Source organism: Stigmatopora argus, chromosome 2, assembly GCF_051989625.1.
Source record: "Stigmatopora argus isolate UIUO_Sarg chromosome 2, RoL_Sarg_1.0, whole genome shotgun sequence".
Taxonomy (NCBI): domain Eukaryota; kingdom Metazoa; phylum Chordata; class Actinopteri; order Syngnathiformes; family Syngnathidae; genus Stigmatopora; species Stigmatopora argus.
Window position 1 is genome coordinate 23,273,699 of NC_135388.1, and position 22,093 is coordinate 23,295,791.

Below are 22,093 nucleotides of genomic sequence, written 5' to 3' on the forward strand. Positions count from 1 at the left end.
CATCCCAACAACACCATACCTACTGTGAAGCATGGTGGCAGTAGCATCATGGTTTGGGGTGTTTTTCTGCACATGGGACAGCACGACTTCACTGTATTAAGGAGAGGATGACCGGGGCCATATATTGTGAGATTTTGGGGGAAAACGTCCTTCCCTCAGTCAGAACACTGAAGATGGGCTGTGGTTAGACCTTCCAACATGACAGTGACCCAAACCACACAGCCAGGAAAACAAGAGAGTAGCTCCATAAGAAGCATATCAAGGTTCTGGCGTGGCCTAGCCCATCTCCTGACACAATAGAAAATCTTTGGAGGGAGCTCGATTCCGTTTTTCTCAGCGACAGCCCAGAAACCTGACTGATCTAGAGAAGATCTGTGTCAAGGAGTGAGTGGGCCAAAATCCCCACAGCAGTGTGAGCAAACCTGGGGGAAAAAACTAAAGGAAACGTTTGACCTCTGTAAATGCAAACAATGGCTACTGTATCAAATATTAACATTGCCATTCTCAGATGTTCAAATAATTATTTGCAGCTGTATCTGGAGCTGGGCGATGTGACAAAAATTATCAGTATCGATAATATCACGATAACTATCATCTTTTTTGTTTCAAATTTGAAACTTCAAACTTCTGGGCATAGGTAAATAAATTACTTTCCTCCTTATTGAATTATGAAAGTAACTATGTTACCTTACTTCATAAGAAAAGAGCATATGAAACATGATGATTTGAAAAAGTATTTTTGTTGTTCTGTTGTGCAATATAGTTAAGGCAACTCCCTCTTACACTATGAAAAGTAAAGAATAAAACCTGCAGAAATTTTGACGGGTGTCTTTATTTTAATAAATTTGCCTTAAAACCAAAAATTGTTGTGCAATATGAAATAAATAAAATAATCAACATCACCATTGGCAAGCAGACTATTTTCAGCCTCACAAAAAGAAACAGATTTTACAAATTTACCTCACATATGGCCATTTACAAAAATAAAATATAAAAAATAAGAAGTTAGATGAACTTAACCCATTTTTACCCAAGATAACAAGTTTTAGATTTTTGCAATGTTTCCAGAACATTTACATCGGATGGGGAAACACCTTAATATCAAGTAAGAAAAATATTACAGGCTGTCCTCAAATGAGGACAATGGGTTAAGGACATTTTCAATAAGACTGGTTTTTGTACAGGTATTTACGAGGCATTTAAAAAACAAAGAAAACGCCAGGGAGAATTCACTTGGTTGATGTACAGGTAGGTGTTTTTTTCCTGATTGGCATTGCTGCCTGTCACACCTCCTGTAGTGCCCATGGGTCAGCTGCAGGGTCATCAGCCAGGAACCACCATTGATGTTTTGCTCCTTTAATCATGGAACATCTCCTGGTGGTGGAGCAGTGACAGAGATGTCTCCCTGTCACCCCCTGCAGCTGATAGCTGTTGTCTCCTGCAGCCGTTGTTGGGGTTAGCTGTTGTTTCCCCAGCTCCTGTCCTTCCTCCTAAGCCAGAGCCAAAAGTTGTCTTTCTCTGTCTACTCTGCCAACTCTTTTATGGCCTTCCTCAGGTTGCCTCCAGTCACCCCTGCGTCCCTCAGGACGCATGTTGTTGACAGCCTGGCGTAGCCGCGGTGAGCCCTCATGTCTCACTCCTGACCATGGGGAAAGGGCCTTAGTGTCTCTCTTGGCGTGTTGTATCTCTTCCCCCCCCCCCCTTCCATGACAAACCAACCAGTGCGCAACATACCTCATTCCCGATCCATTGGTGGAGGTTATGACGACAGGTAAGCGTGTCGTAGGTTGCGCGAATGAGGAAGCTGATCCTTGCCTGCGGGATCTTCCACAGGTCGGACCAACTGATGTTCCGGTTGACAACTCCCTCCCAGGTTGTCCAGATTTCTTGTCGGCCCTACAACACGGCCTTCATCTTGTAGCGCTCTTCCCCGATCCTTGTCACCTCTGCCGCCACGATCTCCTTCCTCTCCTTATGGTTAGCTCTGGACCAGAATTGTGGTGCTTCTCCCCATTCTAGCCCTGCTCTTCCTGCCTGAACTCTGCCCATGATCTCCTGACGCTACAGTCTATTGATGGGTTGGTCAACCTCGGCCTGGACGTTCCACTTCCGGCCAGTGGGAACCTTGATGTTGGCGTTCCTTACTTACTGGTCAGTGGACTCTCTTAGCTCGAGAACAACCCTAGACTTCTCATGCCTGTAGCCCAGACTGATAGTCTGCAGTGGCAGTTGCAGTGCATTCCTTACAAAGAGGCCCGTTTCGGAAAAGCACCGTCCGTGGTAGGACATCAGTAAGTTGTCTTGGAATTGAATTGAATGCTTTTATTGTCATGATACAAGTATAATGAGGTTTTAAGATTTCACCACATAGTGCACAAATAACAGCAGACGGACAAATAAATCAATAATTAAGTAGTCCACGTGAGGTCAGCAGAGTGAAGCGTGCTTGTTCCGTCTGAAGTCCAGGATGAGTTCCATGGTTGGTTTTGGAGACGTTCAACGCCAAGTTGCACCACCCGCTGAGTCTATGGACGCAACAACAAACAAGCAGACACAATCAATATACAAGGTGTCCCCAAAAAATGAATGCACACTAAAAATAAGTGTAAACGTGGTGTTTAATTAGAATTGTATTATTTCAAAAGTGAGAATATTTACAAGTATAATTTTTCTGTTTTTTCACTGCTTGTTCTCAAACTGGCGCCCACTTTGATCCAGGCACTGCTGACAACGCCAAACAATAGAATCGCACACATTATGAAACAATTCTCTTGGTATTTGGGTGCATTCATGCTCAATTGCATCTCTTAATTCACCAATTGTTGCGGGTTTCATAGCGTAAACTTTGTCTTTTCGGTATCCCCATAGGAAAAAATTGAGTGGTGTGAGGTCAGGTGAACGGGGAGGATATTCAACAATAAAATTCAAATTAAACACCACGTTTACAATTATTTTTAATGTGCATACATATTTTAGGACATCCTCTATATAAATAATCTTTAAATAATCAATATATGAGAAACAAATAAGTAGTCCAAGTGAGGTCAGCAGAGTGTAAAGGGCTTGTTCCGTCAGTGTCCAGAATGGTGCCACGGTTTTTGTAGACGTTCGGTGCCTAGTTACACCGCTCGCTGAGTCTACGGACGCAAACAGGCAAACACATAGAAATCAATATATAGTAATGATAAATAATCACTAAATAGTAATGATGAATAAATAATCACTAAATAGTAATGATAAATAAATAATCATGAAATAGTATTAGATAGATTAGTGGTCAAATCATAAATACTAAGTAGTTTAAGTAGTAGTAATAAGTCTTGATTAGGTCCTAGGTGCAGAACTCGAGTTGAGTATGGTGACCGCTCTTGGGAAGAAATTGTCCTTGAGTCTTTGCAGTTATAGATCTGTAGCGCCTTCCAGAGGGCAGCAGGTTGAACTGGTGGAAGCCGGGATGCGTACTGTCTTTAATAATGCTCTCTGCCCTTCTAAGGCACCAAGATCTGTAGCTGCTGGAAAGGGTGGGTAGGGGGCGTTTGATGATCTTTTTGGCTGAGTTGATCACCCTTTGCAGGTTGGTGTTCAATTGCTCCTTCCTGAGTACTCAGGAAATGTAGCCTCTGCTGCGCCTTCTTGATGAGTGCTATGGTGTTTGCCGCCTAAGTGAGATCAGCAGAGACTCCTAGGAATTTGAAAGTCTCTACTTGCTCCACACATTCGCCGTTCAATATACGGGGGCGATGGAGCAGCCTTGTTCTGTCGGAAGTCCAGGATGAGTTCTCTGGCTTTGGAGACGTTCAGCACCAAGTTGTAGAGAGCGCACCACTCGCTGAGTCTAAGGACCTCATCTCTGTAGGCCGTCTCATTTTCCTCTGTGATCATCCCTACTACCGTTGTATCGTCTGCAAATTTCACAATGTTCTCATGGTGCGTGGGTCTGCAGTCAGCCTTGGGGCGAGCTGGTGCTGAGTGTTCGGGCAGATGAGAGGTGGCGACCCAGCTTCCCGCGCTAGGGTTGGTTGATCAGGAAGTCTTCAATCCAGGAGCATGTGGAAGCTGGGAGTCCTAGGTTGGCCAACTTGGGGATAAGAATGTCTGGTCTTATGGTGTTAAAGGCTGAGCTGTAGTCAATGAAAAGCATTCTGACCTAGCTCACTCTTTTCTCAAGGTGGCTCAATGCAGCGTGATGCTCCTCTCCATCTGTTTATCAGACAGCTCTGCGGTGTACTGCCTCCCTAGACTTTTGATGGGTTGCTCAGAGAGGAAGGGAATTCGATGATAAAGGTGGTGTTGTCATTTCTGACTCCCCTTCTGAGTGACAGACTACGGGATTTGGAGGGTTTGATCTTCATCCTGGCCCACGAAGTCAGTGCGTCCATCCTCTTCAGGTGTCGAGGTGTGCATGCTGCTTTCTGAAGGAGGCTGGTGACATCGTCCATGTAGCTCCTCAGTGGGGGTAATCTTTGGCCACATGGTAATTTGATTCCTCCAACCATTTGTCTTGCTCCAATGAGGATTACCTCAAAGGCTGCCACAAAGAGGATTGGAGATATGGCGCACCCCATTGCAATTCCCACTTCTAGCTGCTGCCACCCAGTGGTAAATTCCTGGAGGGCAAATCTCATCTGCAGGTCGCTAAAGTACAGTGCTACCAGCTTCTTGATGCAGGGAGGCACATGGAAGAATTCCAAGGCGTAACTGATCAGCAGGTGGGGGACAGATCCATTTGCATTATCGAGATCAGCCAAATGACGTGCAGGTCGGTCTTCTCCCGCTTGATTTGGTCCCAGATCATGGCAGAATGCTCTACGCACCCTGGAAAACCTGGGATTCCTGCTTTTTGGGAGTTGGTATCAATGTAGCCATTCTCTAGATTTAGAAGGTAGGTGGACATCCTTCACACTAACACTGAAGATCTTCCCCTCTACGTTTAGCAGGGCGATGCTTCTGAATACAATTATTGTTTTATCGCCCAGCTCTAGCTATATCACACAAATCGTTAAAATAAATCATACATTGTGATTTCTGGATTTTTCTTTAGATTATCTTTCTCACAGTGGACATATGACTAAAACTTCAGACCCCTCCATCAATTCTAAGTGGGAACATTTGCACTATAGCAGGGTGTTCAAATGCTTATTGAACTGACTGTACATAGAAAAATAAAATTGGAAAATAGAAAATTATTGAAGTGGTTTTTCAAACTTTGGGATTTGATAAAAATATTTTGATTTTTTTTTTTTTTTAAGAACTGTGGGTAAATATGTTTCAAGGAATATATTTTATTTTTATTCATATTAAAAATAAAAGTGGAAAATTGGGAATGCAGTGGCACCTCTATAATGGTTTTGCAACTTGGACATTCGTAAGTAGAGGCATTTGCATTAAATTAGCATAATTTGTTCCACAATCTTTAAGTGTACCTCCTAAACTACAGGTGTCAAACCGATTCATTCCACAAAGGGACAAGTTGGGTGCAGATGTTCATACCAACAATGAAGACGACACCACAGCACCAATCTGTTCTCTTTCAACTGTAATTAGTTGATTGCAGGCAGGTGTGGCTTGTTTCAACAGAAACCTCATTGGTCAAACTGTCTGTGCTGTTTTAGTTGGAAGGAAAACCTGCACCCACTTGGCCCTTTGTGGAATCAGTTTCACACCTAAAAAATGATCATAGTATAAAAAATTTGTTTGAAATGACTCATGCTCAAACTCTGGCAGTGTCCGCCTGAAGCGTGACGTTTTTGGTTCAGACTGGCGCCGTTCTAGGTGGCCGCTACCCCTTTATGGGCTGGCTCTCCTTTCTCCATACAGTGCGCTGACCTTCATTCTGACATCATGGAGACTCAGCTCCCTTCAAGCCAATGAGAGGCCAGTGAGGGGTTTGCAGATGGCCAATGAGAAAGCAACTCTACCATGGCAATTTAAAAAATATTGGCTACAGGAAGTTTATTTGCGTTTCAAGGGATGTTTTAGTTTGTTTGATGTTTTGTAATTTGGATTTTTTTGTATCATGGGACTAATTTTTCCCCCCATCAACATTTTTCATAACATGAATATTTCGTAAGTAGTAAGAAGCATTCATAGAGTTAAATCTGCATTTTTTTATTTATTTTTAAGTTTCATATGCCCATTCAGCAAACCCCACCAGTTTCATAACCCTACTTTAGTGTATAGTAAAATATGATTTTTTTTTAACCCTAGAACGGTAACTTGGGGTGACCGGGTGTCTACAATCTGTATGGGAGACGGACAAAAAAATGGTAAATTTTTCAGTACGTACCAAATATTTTTTCCTTTCAACACTAGTATGGCAAATTATGCTTCAAATGACTCAAAGTACATCAATGAAACACATACAGTACTATACATGCACAACTGTTAGATACAGGGCGTGAAAGGGGTTACGCACTGATTGGCCAAGCAATGTCACATGATCTGCACCCAGTGATGGTCAAGTGGGTAATGTTATTGTGAATAGACATGATGACTCGATGTGTCTTTACCTCCGTGGCAAAGGCTCCGCCGAACCCCTGAGCCCGACTCACCAAACCCAGGTTAAGAACCACTTTTCTAGAGGTTGACTGCTACATTGGCCAGTCAGTATATTGGGCTGATATATGGACTTTATTCAACATCGGCCGATAAACAAAAAAAAAGTTGGTTTGATTAGGCATCTATGCGGGCACTTAACCTTCGTTCCTCCGCGCAGTCCAGCCATCAATTACCTGTCCAGGGAGCTCTATTTTCGGATAAGAGGAACAACGTCAGCCCGCTGCCCGGACTTAAATGAAAATTGAACTTCGACGTTGCTCCTCCGCGTGGTCGAGCCATCTTAGCCGCCCAAAGGGCTCTATTTTCGGACAAAGGCGATGGGCCATAACGTCACCCGGGGCTCACATTTCTAATCAAAATCCACCCTCACAGAGGCTCCTGGCCACTCGGAAAGCTTTATTTTCGGATAAAAATATGTCTGCAGAGAACAATTAATTCATTTTCCATTTTTTTTCTTGGGGCTGAGTTGAGTGATAGTCCCCTGTCTATTGCCATTTTCTTAGTGGCAAGCGGAAGACATGTCTTTCGCTTGCGAGTTGCAGCTTAAATTTTGACATTTTTATGATTTTTTTTTCAATACTTAATATAAAAAAAACGTGTGGCCCGGCGGATGAGTGGTTATCGTGTCAGCCTCACAGTTTTGGGATCCTGGGTTCAAATCTAGGTCTCCCAGGGCCGGAATGGGTTTTGTTCTGCAGTTTCCTCCCACATTCCAAAAACATGCATGGTAGTCTGATTGGACACTCTAAATTGCCCCAAGGTAAGAGTGAGTGTGAATGGTTGTCTTTCTCCTTGTGCTCAGCGATCGGCTGGCCACCGATACAGGGTGTCCCCCGCCTCTGGCCCAAAGTCAGCTGGAATAGGCAACCACCCCAGCACCCCCCCGACACTAGTGAGGATAACGTGGTTCAAAAAATAATAATAATAATAATCGGACATAGGCCCCTGTTGTAGTTATCACAACACAAAAAGCCTACTTGTCATCACACGCAGAAACTGCGTGTGACGAAATTGATGGTGCTTCTCCATAAGCTACGTTTACTCGGCAAAAGACCTAAATCTAGTACGGACTTGTAATTGGCATTCTGCTATTGTGGATACAGGTCGCTTACCTCTCGCTTACCTCTCACTGTCTTCCCCTTACCTTACTTCAGTCAGCTAGTAGGAGGCAGATCACCACCCAGAACCTCTTTTTATATTACCGCAGAAGGGAATGTGTGTTATGTTACCGCGAGTTTAGATGTCTGATGGATGTGGGGAAAAAACTGTCCTTAAGCCTACTTGTCCGTGCTTTGTGGGACCTATAGCGTCTTCCAGAGGGCAGCAGCTGGAACAGATTGTGACCAGGGTGGTAAGGGTCCCCTATGATGTTCTTGGCTCTGCTGAGGTAACGAGGGCTGGCAATGTCTTCCAGTGAGGGCAGAGAGCAGCCGACAATCCTCTGGGCAGTGTTAATCACTTTCTGCACGGCCTTTTTGTCTGCCGCCGTGCTTCCAGCGTACCACACTGTGATGCCGTACGCCAGGATGCTCTCTACAGTGGTTTTATAGAAGGTTATCAGAAGCTTGGTGGCCAAGTTGTTCTTCCTAAGTACCCTGAGGAAATGGAGTCGTTTCTGAGCCTTCTTCACCACTGCCGTGATGTTTGTAGACCATGAGAGCTTATCCGTGACGTGGACCCCCAGGAATTTAAAGGACTGGACCCTGTCTACACATACTACATTAATGAGGAGTGGGGCCAGATCTGTGCCGTGTCTGCGAAAGTCCAGGATTATTTCTTTAGTTTTCGTGGTGTTCAGTGTGAGATTGTTCACCGAGCACCACGAAGACAAATTGTTGACCTCATCTCTGTAAGCCGACTCATCCCCTCCTGAGATGAGTCCGACCACAGTGGTGTCGTCAGCGAATTTGATGATGGCGTTAGACTGGTGGGTGGGTGTACAGTCGTATGTGTACAGGGAGTACAGAAGAGGACTCAGTACACAGCCTTGAGGGGAGCCAGTGCTTAGTGTAATGGAGGAAGAGAGGTGGGGACCAAGTCTAACAGTCTGTGGTCGGTTGGTCAAGAAGTTCTTTATCCAGCAGCAGATTGAAGAGGATAGTCCAAGGTGGGAGAGTTTGTCAGCCAGAATGTCCGGTTTTATGGTGTTGAAGGCTGAGCTATAGTCAATGAAGAGCATCCTCACGTAGTTCCCATGGTGTTCCAGGTGGCTCAGTGCTGTATGAAGAGCAATGGCAATAGCATCGTCAGTGGACCTGTTTGCTTTATAAGCAAACTGGTGAGGGTCAATTGAGGGAGGGATTGTATTCCTGATATGGCGGGCTACCAACTTTTCAAAGCACTTCATGATCACAGGCGTAAGTGCAACAGACCTATAGTCATTCAGGCTGTCAATGGTTGGCTTTTTAGGGACAGGGATAATGGTGGCAGATTTCAGGCAGGATGGGATGATGGATTGTTCACGGGAACAATTGAAAATCTTTGTGAAAACACCAGTCGGCTGGTCAGCACAGGCTTTGAGCACCTTCCCAGGTACTACGTCAGGGCCAGCAGCCTTCCTGGTGTTCACAGTCCGCACTACCTGTCTCACTTCATGTTCCTGAAGCTTCAATGTACTGCTGCAGGGTGGTGGTGGATGTGTTGAGACTGGGTCTGATTTATCAGTCTCAAAGCGGGCAAAGAAACGGTTCAGTTCCTCTGCTAGTTAGGCATCTGCGTTAACAGACACCTTATTGTCATTGTAATTGGTAATGTGTCAAATTCCCTGCCTAATCTTCTTTGGGTTATTTTCTGTGAAGTGCTCCTCTATTTTCCTTGTATATGCTGCCTTGGCCTTTTTAATGGCTCTCTTCAGGTCTGCTCTGGCAGCGTGGTATTGTACCTTGTCCCCTGACCTGAAGGCACTGTTACGGCATTTGATGAGTGCCTGTGTCTCACTGGTCATCCAGGGTTTTTGGTTAGGAAAAACCTGTATCCGTTTATTAACAGTGACGTTGTCCGTGCAGTTTTTGATGTAGGAAAGTACAGTGTCCGTGTAGTCCTGGAGGTTGTGGTGTTCAAAAAGTTCCCAAATGGTGCAGGAAAAACAGTCCTGCAGCTGAGAAAGGGCGTCCTTGGGCCATGTTTTTATTATCTTTATTTGTGGCATTTGTTAGCCTCCGGATTGGGGTGTATGAGGGGGTGAGGGACAGGCAGAGATGGTCGGATCCAGCAAGGTGAGCGAGGGGTGTGGCTCTATAAGCATGTTTGATGTTAGAATAAACATGGTCTTGAGTTTTATCTCCTCTGGTGTGACACTTCACGTACTGGATAAACTTAAGCATAACAGTCTTTAAACATGCTTTGTTGAATTCTCCAGCGACAATAAAGACTCTACTTAGCAGGAGGCTAAGTGTTGTGCTAACGTTAGCATCCGGTGGGATGTAAACAGCCATTACAATGATAATCCTTAGCTCTCTAGGTAGATAGAAGGGCCTGCACCGTACTGCCAAGAGCTCTAAATCAGGGGAGCAGTGAGTGTTAATGATCCTACTGTTGCAGCACCCGTCGTTGTGTATATAGACGCAAATTCCCCCCTTGCTTTTCCCCGATTCTTTCGAACGATCGTGTCGGTGTAGCATGCGGCTAGTTAGCGATACTGCGGCATCGGGGATTTGCGGGTGTAGCTACGTTTCGTGATGAAAATAATGTTAAAGTTCCTGATAAAGCTGTTTGTAGCAAGCTAAAGTTCCAAATCGTCCATTTTGTGGGTGATGGATCTGGCATTGGTCAAGAAGATACTCGGAAGTGGTGCTCTGGCCGGTTGTTTCCTTTGCTTAGCAGCTAGGCCCGCCGGGCATCTGCGCTTTTGCTTTCTTTCCCTTCGCCGCTTCCGTCGTACTCTGAGTGGGCTGACTATCCACGGAGATCCCGGTGGTCTCGAGATGTCCTCGGCAATGTTCCCTCTAAGCTGCGCATTACTCTCGTCTTCTCTGGGCACAGCAAATTATATGGAGCGCACAAAATGAAATCCCCTTTTTTTTTTTGCTGTGAGGACGACGCGCGAACCACTCATCCGCTGGGCCGCCCATTCATAGATATTAATAATTACATTTTATTATTACTAAATCATTAATGTGTAGTAGACATGCACCTGCTTATGGCAGGTGTGATACTGATGTGTGCCCATAGCGAGCAATGATGATGTTGCTCACACCGGTACTCAGTGTGCTCAGGGAGGTTGTCTTTCTGCCCAGACAAACAAAAAATTAGAGGGAACATTGGTCCTCGGGGATATTGTAGGTTCGTTGGTAATCTGTTGTGCTGGATATATCATATCTCCTCCCTAGAGTAATTAAATCCTGGCAACTGTAGAAAAAGTTTGCCTCGCAGATGTTAGTAAATAACGATAAGATTGAGAAAACAAAACACCAAACTGGAGAGCAAAGAGCCGCTGTACCCGTGCGCGCCGCCATCTTGGATCCCCAATCAGCAATCTTTAGTCCCTTGTGTAGATTGAAGATAAATGATGACACATTATCCTAAAACAAAAAGTTGGCACACAATATTGACTTTGCCTGGCTGCACAAAGTTATGCGTTAGGCTGGATTTGGCTGCTTGGCCGCCACTTTGACACCTTTGGTTTAAATGATTTCTCAGGACTTTGGATGTGACTTGGCAACTATTGAAATTTGGGGATGGGACTAAGCCAGTGCCCTCCATTCCAAGAATGTATTGGCATTTTTGTGCTTAAATAACTTTTTCCCCACATTACAGTGATGTAATTTGAACTCTGTGCCAACGTCCTCATAATTCTAACAGAATGTGACAAATGTTGACCCATGATAGATCATCTTTTATGCTTATTACATTTTTGAGAACTACGCATGGTGTGCACCTACCGCAGAGGTCGGAAATATTTCTGACCGATAAAGCCATAAACCATTTATTCATCATCTGTACCCAGAACGGGTTGCCAGCCAATCGCAGGGCACACAAAGAAACGGGCAACCACTCAGGGTCGGTGCCCCTGAGATATGCCACCGCAAAGCTCCCATTGGTCGATGTAGCGGCACCAACATTTTTTTCGGAACCACTGTGATTTGCTAACGCAAGGCTCCCTTTGGTTGATATTTAGTGGCTCTAGAGCAGTAGTTCTTAACCTGGGTTCGATCGGTGGAGCCTCTCCCGCGGAGGTCATGACACTTAGACTCATCATGTCTATACACGATAACATGCCCCGCTTGACCATCACTGGCTGCAGATGATCACGTGACATTGCTTGGCCAATCAGTGCTGCGAGGTATTTATATATCTTGAGTTTGAAAAAAAATCTTATTCTATTTTACACTAAAGTAGGGTTTGGTGAATGCGCATATGAAACTGGTGGGGTTTGGTAGCTCCAACAAGGTTAAGAACCACCGCTCTAGAGTTGGTGTCTGCGCAACTGCTTGAAGTAGTGCCGTGAACACAGTTTTGTGCCAGTAAGAGGCTCTTCTTGATGCATTTGGCATTCAGCTCACTCACCAGAGGTTCCACATTTTAGTTTTCAGTTTAATGGAAAGCCAAATGCACGAGAGCATTATCACGAACCTTAGGTTCCCGAACCCTGACCAACAAGTGAATTCCATTGCATTTATCATATCTGGGCTTCTGTCATTGGTTCTTTCATATTGTGTCTTGTCTGTGCTTGTTAGCCCCACATTTTAAAAACAAGCCAAAATCACAGGTGTTCCCATTATTTCCCATCCCCCCCCCCCCCCCCCCCTCCCCCATTTCATAGGCACTAACAACGAATCATCTTGAGAACATCAGACTCATAATCGGCTGGGTACTACAGGTTATTAGGGACCAACTCTACTTTTGGCTTGTCCAGCAGGGAGGCTGGGTAAGTCACTTGTACATTTAATGAATATGTTGCTGTGTATATTTTTAGATTTGTCTTATTTCTGTCATTCATTGTAGGAAGGTGTAATCCATGGATGGTCTCACTGGAGGACATTGACGTTAGTGGCATCAGTGGTTTTGGTGGCTACTATTGTTTATTATAGGAGGACACGCTGACAGATGTAACAATCTTATAAACAATGGGAGAAAGCAAGCAATAGGATGATTGCTGTTTGATTAATTAGTCAATTAGTTGTAGTAGTCCGCATGATAAATGAGAAGCAGTTATGCCCCATTATTCAAGTGCATCTAAGTTTACTATAAGGAAGGCCATAGTTTTAAGTTCAATTGGTGAGAAATTACCGTTATCATGTGGTCATTAATATCACTATCTGATCAATTCATAAAATATTATTTTAAGTAATATTTGACAGGACGTTTCCCTTCTCTTTCAAGTGCCTCACATAAAACCTGGATAGACCCAGCATTTGTTCAAATATGTTTTCAAGACATCAATCACTATTTCTGGGGGGAAAAAAGGGTATTTTGCAAACGGTTAAAACCACGTAAGATATAAGGTCATTTTGTTGGTTTTCATGAAATCAGTTTGGAAAAACATGGACACAAGCTCAGAACAAGTGTGTTCTGAATCTGTGAAACTAATGATCATACATATATATATATATAAAATTGTTTTAGGCTGGTTTAAAACGCTGGGTGTTGTCGTTATGAGCCGAAGCCCAGTGTCGTCACTGGTTTCTGGCATGCCCCTACCACTAGCAGGAACCAATACCACTATGCCTTTTAATATGCACGTTTACCATCAAAATAATTGAGATATTTTGACATTAGAAGCAATATGTCTGCAGAGAACAATTCATTCATTTTCCATACCGCTTATCCTCAAGGATCGCAGGGGGTTTGGAGCCTATACCTACCAATAATGAGAACTAGACGGGGGACACCGTGAATTGGTGGCCAGCCAATCGCAGGGCGCAATGAAACCAACAACCATGCACATGCACACTCAAACCCAGGGGAAATTTAAAGTGTCCAGCTAGACCAAGATGCATGTTTTTGAAATCTTGGAGGGAACCCTAATACTCGAAGAAAACTGACACAAGCCCGGGGAGCACATGCAAACTACATACAAAAAGTCCCGGATCTGGGATCAAACCCTCAATGTCAGCTCTGTGAGGCCCAAACAATAATGTGTATTGATCATTTTAAAAGCGATAATATAATGTACCATTCTGCTACATATTTAGAGAAATTATCAAATGCTGTTTTTCAAAATTGTATTCTGGCTCAGATGGTTAACGCTATCAAGCACCGGGAGTGTGATTTACATTCGGCTTGGACAAGCCTACAGAATCCTACCACTGACAATACAATCCAGTTCTAAAGCCTTATTTCATGCATTCATTTTTTTTTTATTCATTCAAATTGGTCATGATATTTAACATCAGTCTTTACCTTCGCCCAATCCAACAATTTATTCATTTTAATTTGACTATAGGTTCTGTTAAAATATTTGTTTGTCTCAGGTTATCCTAGATCAGGGGTCTCATTTCTCATCTCATTTTCTGAACCGGTTCATCCTCATTAGGGTAGCGGGGGTGCAGGAGCCTATCCCAGCTGACTCCGGGCCAGAGGCGGGGGACACCCAGAATCGGTGGCCAGCCAATCGCAGGGCACAAGGAGACGGACAACCATTCATGCTCACACTCATACCTAGTGTCTAATCACCCTACCATGCAGGTTTTTGTGGGAGTAAACCGGTGTACCCAGAGGAAACCCACGCCGGCCGGCCCGGGGAGAACATGCAAACTCCACACATGTTGACTAACCTGGACTTGAACCCAATACCCCAGAGCTGTGAGGCCGACGCGCTAACCACTCGCGCCTCTGGGCTGCCTAGATTAGGGATGTCAAACTGATTTTAGTTTGTGGGTCACCTTTATAGCAATATTATTCCAATTGTAAATGATCAATTACAAAAACTAATTTTGCCCCTATCTTGGCAAAAAAAAAAAAAAAAAGTACTATATTAGTTTAAATAAACACATTTTTTATGGATATTTTGTTGGTAGCATATCGTATAAATAAAACAAATGTGTTGAGTGGAATTTTAACAAGACTTTAAAAGAATTGTTTTCATTCTTTCCCCATATAATTTAATTTGTAGTGGATTTCTTGATATTGTGCATCTTTTGTCCATCCACCTACCAAGAGCAATGGTTACCTTCATTAGATAACATTTTACCTGTGAATGATTTCATACTGACATACAACTTTTTCAACATTATCTGGAAACCTTGACAACTTCAATTGTCTCATCAAACTAGACATTTCACTATGATGGCACGAATGATCATGCTGCCCTATTAAAAGCCTAAAAATGCCCTTATGTCTACCAATTGTTTGTAAATTTCAATGTAGACATCAGGTAGATTGACAGAGTAAAAGTTTGAAGTTAAAATGTAAATATTTTCCATGTGTATTTATAATTCAACTATTCTCCAGTAAGTGAAAAATAGAAATTAATATTCATCCCTGTTTTCTGTACGACTTATTCTTTCTAGCTTTGATGGATGGATCAAGCTTATTTTACTTTATTTTAGCCACTAAAATACATTACTTTTTATAACTAAAGAATAATTCAAGTGAAGCATTAGTCACTAATTATTTTTTAGTGTTTTAGAGGTGGTGAACGAACACGTGGCTCTCGAGCCGCATGCGGCTCCCAACCAAAATAAATGCGGCTCTTTGCTTATCATATTTTGTATATACTGTGGCTCTTTGCCTCGTTTCATGTTTCTCTTATTTTATTCTCTTTTAAAACATTCAAATTCATCTGTGCCCATTAAAAACCAATAAATTATAGGATTTTTATATGGTGCTTCTGACGTAAGGTGGCTCTTTGACTCTCACAGTTTAAAATATTATCCTTTTGTGTCTAATTTGTTCGTCACCCCTTCATTAGTCTGTACAAACCTTTTATACACACATTAACACATCTTTAAATATAAGATTTTGTATGTATGGTTGAACTACTACCTGGTTGTCAGAACAAGCCATTTCCAGCCCACTAGCCATAAGTTTGACACCCCTGTTCTTGCTATAAATTTACATGATGAGTCATACGGAGAAATCCATCATTTTTCAACCGTTTTTCATTCATTAGCTATTTAGAGGTTACTACTCCTGCACTTCACACAGATGCCAATACAGTGGTACCTCGACATACGAGTGGCACGACATACGAGCAATTCGAGATACGAGTATAATTTCGGGCAAATATTTATCTTGAGATATGAGACAAATTTTGATATACGAGCAGACAGCGGACGCGAGATGCTGCTCATAAGAACATCATGGGCACTGTCTCTCTCCCCGCAACTCCCTCGTGTAATGTCTCCGGTCGCAACTCCCTCTTTGTAATGTCTCTGCGAGCACTGGGCGGAGCGTGGCATTTTTTCAGGTTTTTTTTTTCCCAGTAGTCAGTGCGAATGGCGTATATACTACTCGTTGGCAAGTGGTCGTGTGTTATCCTATTGTGAGGACATTTGTGTACATCATTTTGGGAATATTTTGAAGGGAATACAAACTCAAACAACCCTCAATATTGACTGAAAATCGGTGTGGAGGCGGGGCAAAAAGTGCCAACCCGGGAAAAGAAAGGTATCAAAATGTCAAACAAAATTAGAATTAAGTTTAGTGTTAGGTTTGATTAAACTTATTTTTGAGTGTGTCTGCATCGTAATCCAAGTTCATTTAAATTTGCTTGTTTTGTTACGAGTGCGTTGCAGTGCAAAAAGCCCCCCCCCCCCTGTTTGTCCGTCTCTCTCTCCCCCCTTCGAAATCCATATAATTTTAGTATTATTAAACACATTTTAGTACTATTAAACCACTAGTTGTGTTACTTTGTTAGTAGATGGTGAATTAGAACAAATGAAACATTTTTCAAATCCAATATCCTGTTTGTGGTGTTTTTTCAGAGGGTTGGAACGAATTAATTTGTTTTTAGTTCATTTCAATGGGAAAACGTTCGTTTGAGTTACGAGAAAATCGACATACAAACTCAGTCCCGGAACGAATTAAGCTCGTATCTCGAGGTACCACTGTATTGGGTTTCAACGGATTACTACAACTCGACTAGCTTCTGAATAAGTCTTGAGTGTTTTAAATATTTTTTGATTCATGTTTTCATTGCCCGATAAATTAAGTGGTTAGCACGTCGGCCTCTGGTCCTGGGTTTAAATCCAGGTCGATCCACCTGTGCGGAGTTTGCGTGTTCTCCCTGGGCCTGCGTGGGTTCTCTCCGGGTATTTCGGTTTCCTCTCACATTCCAAAGACATGCATGGTAGGCTGACACTCTAAATTGCCTCTAGGTATGGGTGTGAGTGCGAATGGTTGTCCGTCTTCTTGTGTCCTGTGATCGGCTGGCCACCGATACAGGGTGTCCCCCGCCTCTGGCCCAAAGTCAGCTGGGATAGGCTCCAGCACCCCCCGCAACCCCAGTGAGGATAAAGTGGTTCAGAAAATGAATGAATGATTGTTTTCATTTGATTTTTATTGTGATGTTTCAATTTTATTTTTTTTGCTGAAATGTGTGAAATGTGTATCCATAATATGAGAAGGCATTGTCTGTTTTCATCCTTATGCCCCTTGAATAAATGTGTTACTCACTTTATATCGGTGTTTCTCATTTATTTTCTGTTTGGCTGCAAATAGAAATAATTTCACTAAAAACTGTATAAAGTAAAAGATAAAAATGTAACTATATAAGTCCTGACGCATATACACTTACCCATGCTTAAACTCTACTTAATTTTTCAATGAAAGGAATCATAAGGCAGGTGAAATCGTTCAGGACCTCCATCAAAGAAACCCCTAAAATTCACCATTCCCATTCTTCATATCGAGTTAAACCCATCCTCGTCCCCTAATGCGTAGTCAGCACTTGCCCATTGTACAATCCACACCAGTAACCACCGAGAGACTCTTGATGTGATGAGCAGATTGTTGCCCATCCATTCTGCTAAACTCCCATCTTACTCAACACAGCTGGTGTTCCAGCATCTAAGACCCCACAGAACTCACCTACATCCATCTTGTCCCCCTCACTATACGAACACTTTTTTAACTGCATGCGCCTCCACTCACAAATTAATGCTGCTCCCAACACGGCAGGGCAGTCCAGATGGCAATTGTTGTTTCGCGCCACTGCGGTCATGACGATGGCCCCCATGTTACTCACAGGGAGGAGACATATATGCATCCGGCCCCTGTAGGAGAAGGGCAGTGCTACTTATTGTCGATGTTCATACCAGTTAAAGCAGGTGGTCCAGCGGAAAAAGTTACGGGCGCTTCCTCTGCAATTCACTGTCACGACTCTCCACCTCAATTCATAACCATGCCCACCTGTCTAGCCACTGTTTGCTCCAAATTCAAGAACTGTTTCTGCATCTATTCTACATTTGCATTGTAATCACACTTGCTTTTTTGCTGAGATCTTTTACTTTTTGAGGATTACACTCTTAACAAAAGAGCACACCTCAGTTAAAATATACCGTATTTAGTATAAGCCGCACCCTGAAAGTTGCTTTGAAATGTTTGAATTTTACAATTTCTCGCGTATAAGCCACCCCCCTGATTCCCAATTTTCACCTCCACATCCATGGTTTTAATAGGGAGTACAAATGTGTTACTTTGAAGGGAAATGCTTAAGAAATCACAAGTGGTATTTCTGAGATACTGTATGAATCAAAAGCCAATTATTAGGGTCAATATCATAAGGAAGTTAATATGCCTGTCTTTGTAAACGCAAAATATCAAATTATTCAATTTGAAAAAAGAAACAAGTATCTTGATGAGAAACTGATGCTTTCTAATTACAGAAATAAAAAAATTCTTACCAGAAGTTTAAGATGTTGTGGCAGCCATATTGCTTCTAATGTCAAAATATTTCTATTCTTTCGATGGTTCATATTACTCCAATAGTTGTCACTTTTGAGCAAGAAATAAAATGAAAAAAAATCATGGTGGAATTTAGTTTTATTTCATAATCAGGGCTACTTGCGTCTGCCGAAAAAATGTAGACGGCAGCGCCCCAACCTCACTAAAATGGCCACCCCGACCTCGCTAGGAGAGCCGTGCCCCGAGCGAGCAGTGACGGGAACATTTCGCGTTTTATGCAAGATACGTTTTTTTCATGAATTTCATTCATATACGTAAAATTAATTTTGATGGGCGTTTTATCTATTTATCTTTTCTCAATTTTGAAATAAATAACCGTATCCGCCGCATTCGCTTGCGTCATCATGCCATGCCATCGTCAACATGCAGTTTCGTGCATGTCAAAATCAAATCAAAAGCCTTTATTGTCATCATACACAGCTGCGTATAACGAATTTGGCAGTGCTACTCCACAAAGTGCGTTTTCCCAGTTAAAAAACATAAGTAATATAAAAAGTTACATCCTGGCAAGGTAAATTCTAAAATATTGCACAATCTAAGATATTTCACATTGTTATTGCAAACCCCAAAGTTATCGCACAGAAGGGATTGTGTGTCGTGCTAACGCAAGTTCAGAGTCCTGATGGCTGTGGGGGAAATAATGTCGTGTTTTTATGCCTATAGAAGCTGTACCCTCGATTCAGTCATTTTATATCCCACAAAAGCGGCTTAAAAACGGTATATATGAATAAAGCAGACTTGAAAACTTACCTAAAGTCAAACTGAAATTAAAATACATGAGGTATTCCATGCTAAACACTGATATCTATACCAAGGATGAGCAAATTTCTGGATTTGTGGGCCACAAGGGGTTCTAACATTTGACAAAGGGGCCGGACCAGGAGCAGATGGATAGATTGCTTTGGTAACCCCACCTCATTGGAGAAAAAAATACACACCTTGGGGTATTGAGAAAATGTGTGCTTTAATTTCAAATGAAAATGAAGATAAGCATTTTAACAAAACATCTGACTTTGGAATGAGTCTTAACACAATGAAAATCAAATGAATAAAATGTTCCTTTTTTAAATTACTAACCATTTCTATTTTAAATCACGGAAAGTTCTGTTGTCCTTCAGACAAGACAGTGGCAGCAAGTCAGTCTCTGGAGCGGAATGATATTTGAGTTTTTCTGTTTATTGCGTTCCTGGAGGAAACTGATGCGGATCACCAGGACCTGCTTTATCACCCCCGTATGCGCTGGTTCAGAGCAGTGTCTTTGACATCATTGCTTTCATCCAGCGCTAAAGAATACAACGTAAATCTAAGATGGCGCCGTTCACGCGGGAGCCAGTGGGAGTAGCTCTGTACACTTATGTTTTTCGTGTTTTACAGCCCTTCTATCTTTTTTTAATTACATTTTAATATTTCTTAATACATCCCTTTTTACTTTACTTTGTACTTTATACTTTTTACCTTAATGTTTTTACAACTTTCCTTGTTCTGTTAGCCTGGCTTCATTCGGCTACTTCTTTTTTTGGAACCATTCAGCCATGCCTACGCTGTCACACAGCAGACACCCGGTCGAACAAGCCCTCTCCCTGTGTTTGTCCTTTCAGAGACTCCATTTTCAAAATCTCCTGTTATTTCAAAATTGTCATTGATACCTCGGATAAAAATGAGGAACTGAGCAGTGTCTTTGACATCATTACTTTCATCCAGCACTAAAGAATACAACGTGAATAACTCCATCTGTTTGTTTAGGATGCTCTTGATATGTTCATCTAATAGTTCCACACGCCGAAATCCACATTTCGCAGAGCAGCTTATTTGTTCATCCACGTCAAGTTTCAAATTTGGACTTTGCTGCTGCATCTTCATTATAATTTCATTGGATGAAATATTTCTGCCATAATTTGTCACTGCCATCCCTGAAAAGGGCTTATTGGCAATTTCAGAAATTGACTCCAAATTCCCAAATCTTTTCCACCTTGATATCTGATCAATTGATTATATCTGTCAGGAGCGCCCCGTTTTGTCCCTCCTGGCCTGCCATAGAGGCAGAGCAGCTGGAATCAATCTGTTTATGACTTCCTGAGTTAGTATTTAAACACCAATTAGTTCTATTATCATTGTCGGATCGTTCCTGCAAGCTCCTGCACAATTCTTGCATGTTCCTGGAAGTCACTGCGTGGATTCAGTAGCCATGCAGCCACGCTACCTTTCTCCTCGATACCTCTCGTTCTCCTGTTTCCGGTTTCGTTTCACAAGTCCTCGTTGTTTTGTAAGATCCCTTCTGAGTTATTAAAGATGTTGCTTTGAAGCTAATACGTCGTCAAATCCTACTTCCCCGCGCCTGGGTCCGAATCCATTCCCGATCGTGCCACGACGACGCGGCGTGATCGTAACAATATCTCGGTGGCCAGCCAATCAAAAACCCAAGAAGACGAACAACCATTCACGTTCACACTCAACCAGGGGTAATTTAGTGTTCAACCAGCCTAGCATTTCTAATTTTGGTTTGTGGGAGGAAACTGGAGTAACCGGAGAAAAACCATAAATTCCCGAGGACACCATACACTCCACACTCTGGAAGGTCGGGATCCACCCGGCTTTCATTAGTCGATCTTAGAACCGTGAGGTCGATTCGCTAACCAATAGTCTGTCCATTTGGGTGGTTTACCCAAAATTATCAGTGGCATGCACATTTTCATTCAGTGCAGACTGCCATCCCCTCTTGGGCTGTCCTATCAACAAAACCATTCCCAAAGGAAATAGGTAATTAATGTATAAGATAAGTGCGCCACAGATTTCCAAATAGAAGTTTCTTTTGGCAGTCGAATTGCAGCCGTGGGTCACCACAGTCAGTCAGCATGAGCGACTGCCATGCCATAGGCTGTCATTAACCCTTTCTTTGCCAATAATGCAATAATGGGCAAAATTGTGACACATTGAAGACACACACACATACACACAGAAAATATTAACCAGTTCTACAAATTGTAACCTCCATGTTTTGGATTAAGTTATACCCCTCTGTTAATGCTATCAGTTTAGCTGTTTTAGCATAGAGTTGAGGTAATAGTTCTGCTTCTAAATTTTTAGTAGCAGTTGTCATATATATACAAAGTAGATTCTCACCATCTTATAGACCAATTGACATTATTCACAGTAATCATATATCCCTTTCTTTTGTAATTCAAGTATTGTATTTGTTGCACACCCCACGCTTATTTTGAAACACGTAGTCTACTCACTACTACACTCTAGTGGTCAAAATAGGTAAAGTCCACGTGTAATGTCTGCATATTGTTGACGGGTTCCAAATGTGCGAAGGGCATCTCACGCGATGGCCTTTTTTGAGAAATAAGGCTCGCGTCCTGGGGATTAGCGATTTTTTAAACCCTGCGAATACTAGTCACGAGTGTGGTCTATAAAACGTGGTGGTCGACGTTGTTTTGGTTGTGTGCGTAGTTGTTAAAGCCTAAGGAGAAACAGGAGGAGAGAAAAAAGTTACTATGAGGTTGCACACGAATCCACTCCAAAATGGGTGGCTCAAACAATAAAGCGGCTATTGAGGACGATCCGAAGATGCGTCTGCCGTGTAAAGATTGGAATTTTGTTGAAAATCTGAGCAATTTTAGGATTAGACATCTAAATTTATAGATAAAATAAATATGGTTTTGCAAGCTTAATATGCATAATATAT

The 22,093-nt window shown here is 42.5% G+C and overlaps 1 protein-coding gene and 1 long non-coding RNA gene across 3 annotated transcripts in view; one reads left to right on the top strand and one right to left on the bottom strand.

Annotated features, from left to right (window-relative positions):
- LOC144069569 (apoptosis regulator BAX) overlaps positions 1-17,119 on the top strand; it is a 46,935-nt gene extending 29,816 nt beyond the window's left edge. Inside the window, exons 5-6 of the mRNA XM_077594816.1 lie at positions 12,320-12,424; positions 12,502-17,119. Of these exons, the coding sequence (XP_077450942.1) occupies positions 12,320-12,424; positions 12,502-12,600 (204 nt within the window). The 3' untranslated portion in view covers positions 12,601-17,119. The remainder of the gene's footprint in view (positions 1-12,319; positions 12,425-12,501) is intronic.
- Positions 1,919-19,253, bottom strand: LOC144069596 (uncharacterized). 2 transcript variants are annotated; one of them, XR_013298651.1, is made up of 3 exons: positions 19,156-19,253; positions 10,997-11,078; positions 1,919-2,525 (listed from the first exon to the last, which is right to left on the bottom strand). It is a non-coding gene; the product is annotated as an uncharacterized LOC144069596 (long non-coding RNA). The 2 variants fall into 2 exon arrangements; XR_013298657.1 differs by lacking the exon at positions 19,156-19,253 and adding an exon at positions 18,345-19,063.
- Between the last annotated feature and the right edge of the window lie 2,840 nt (positions 19,254-22,093).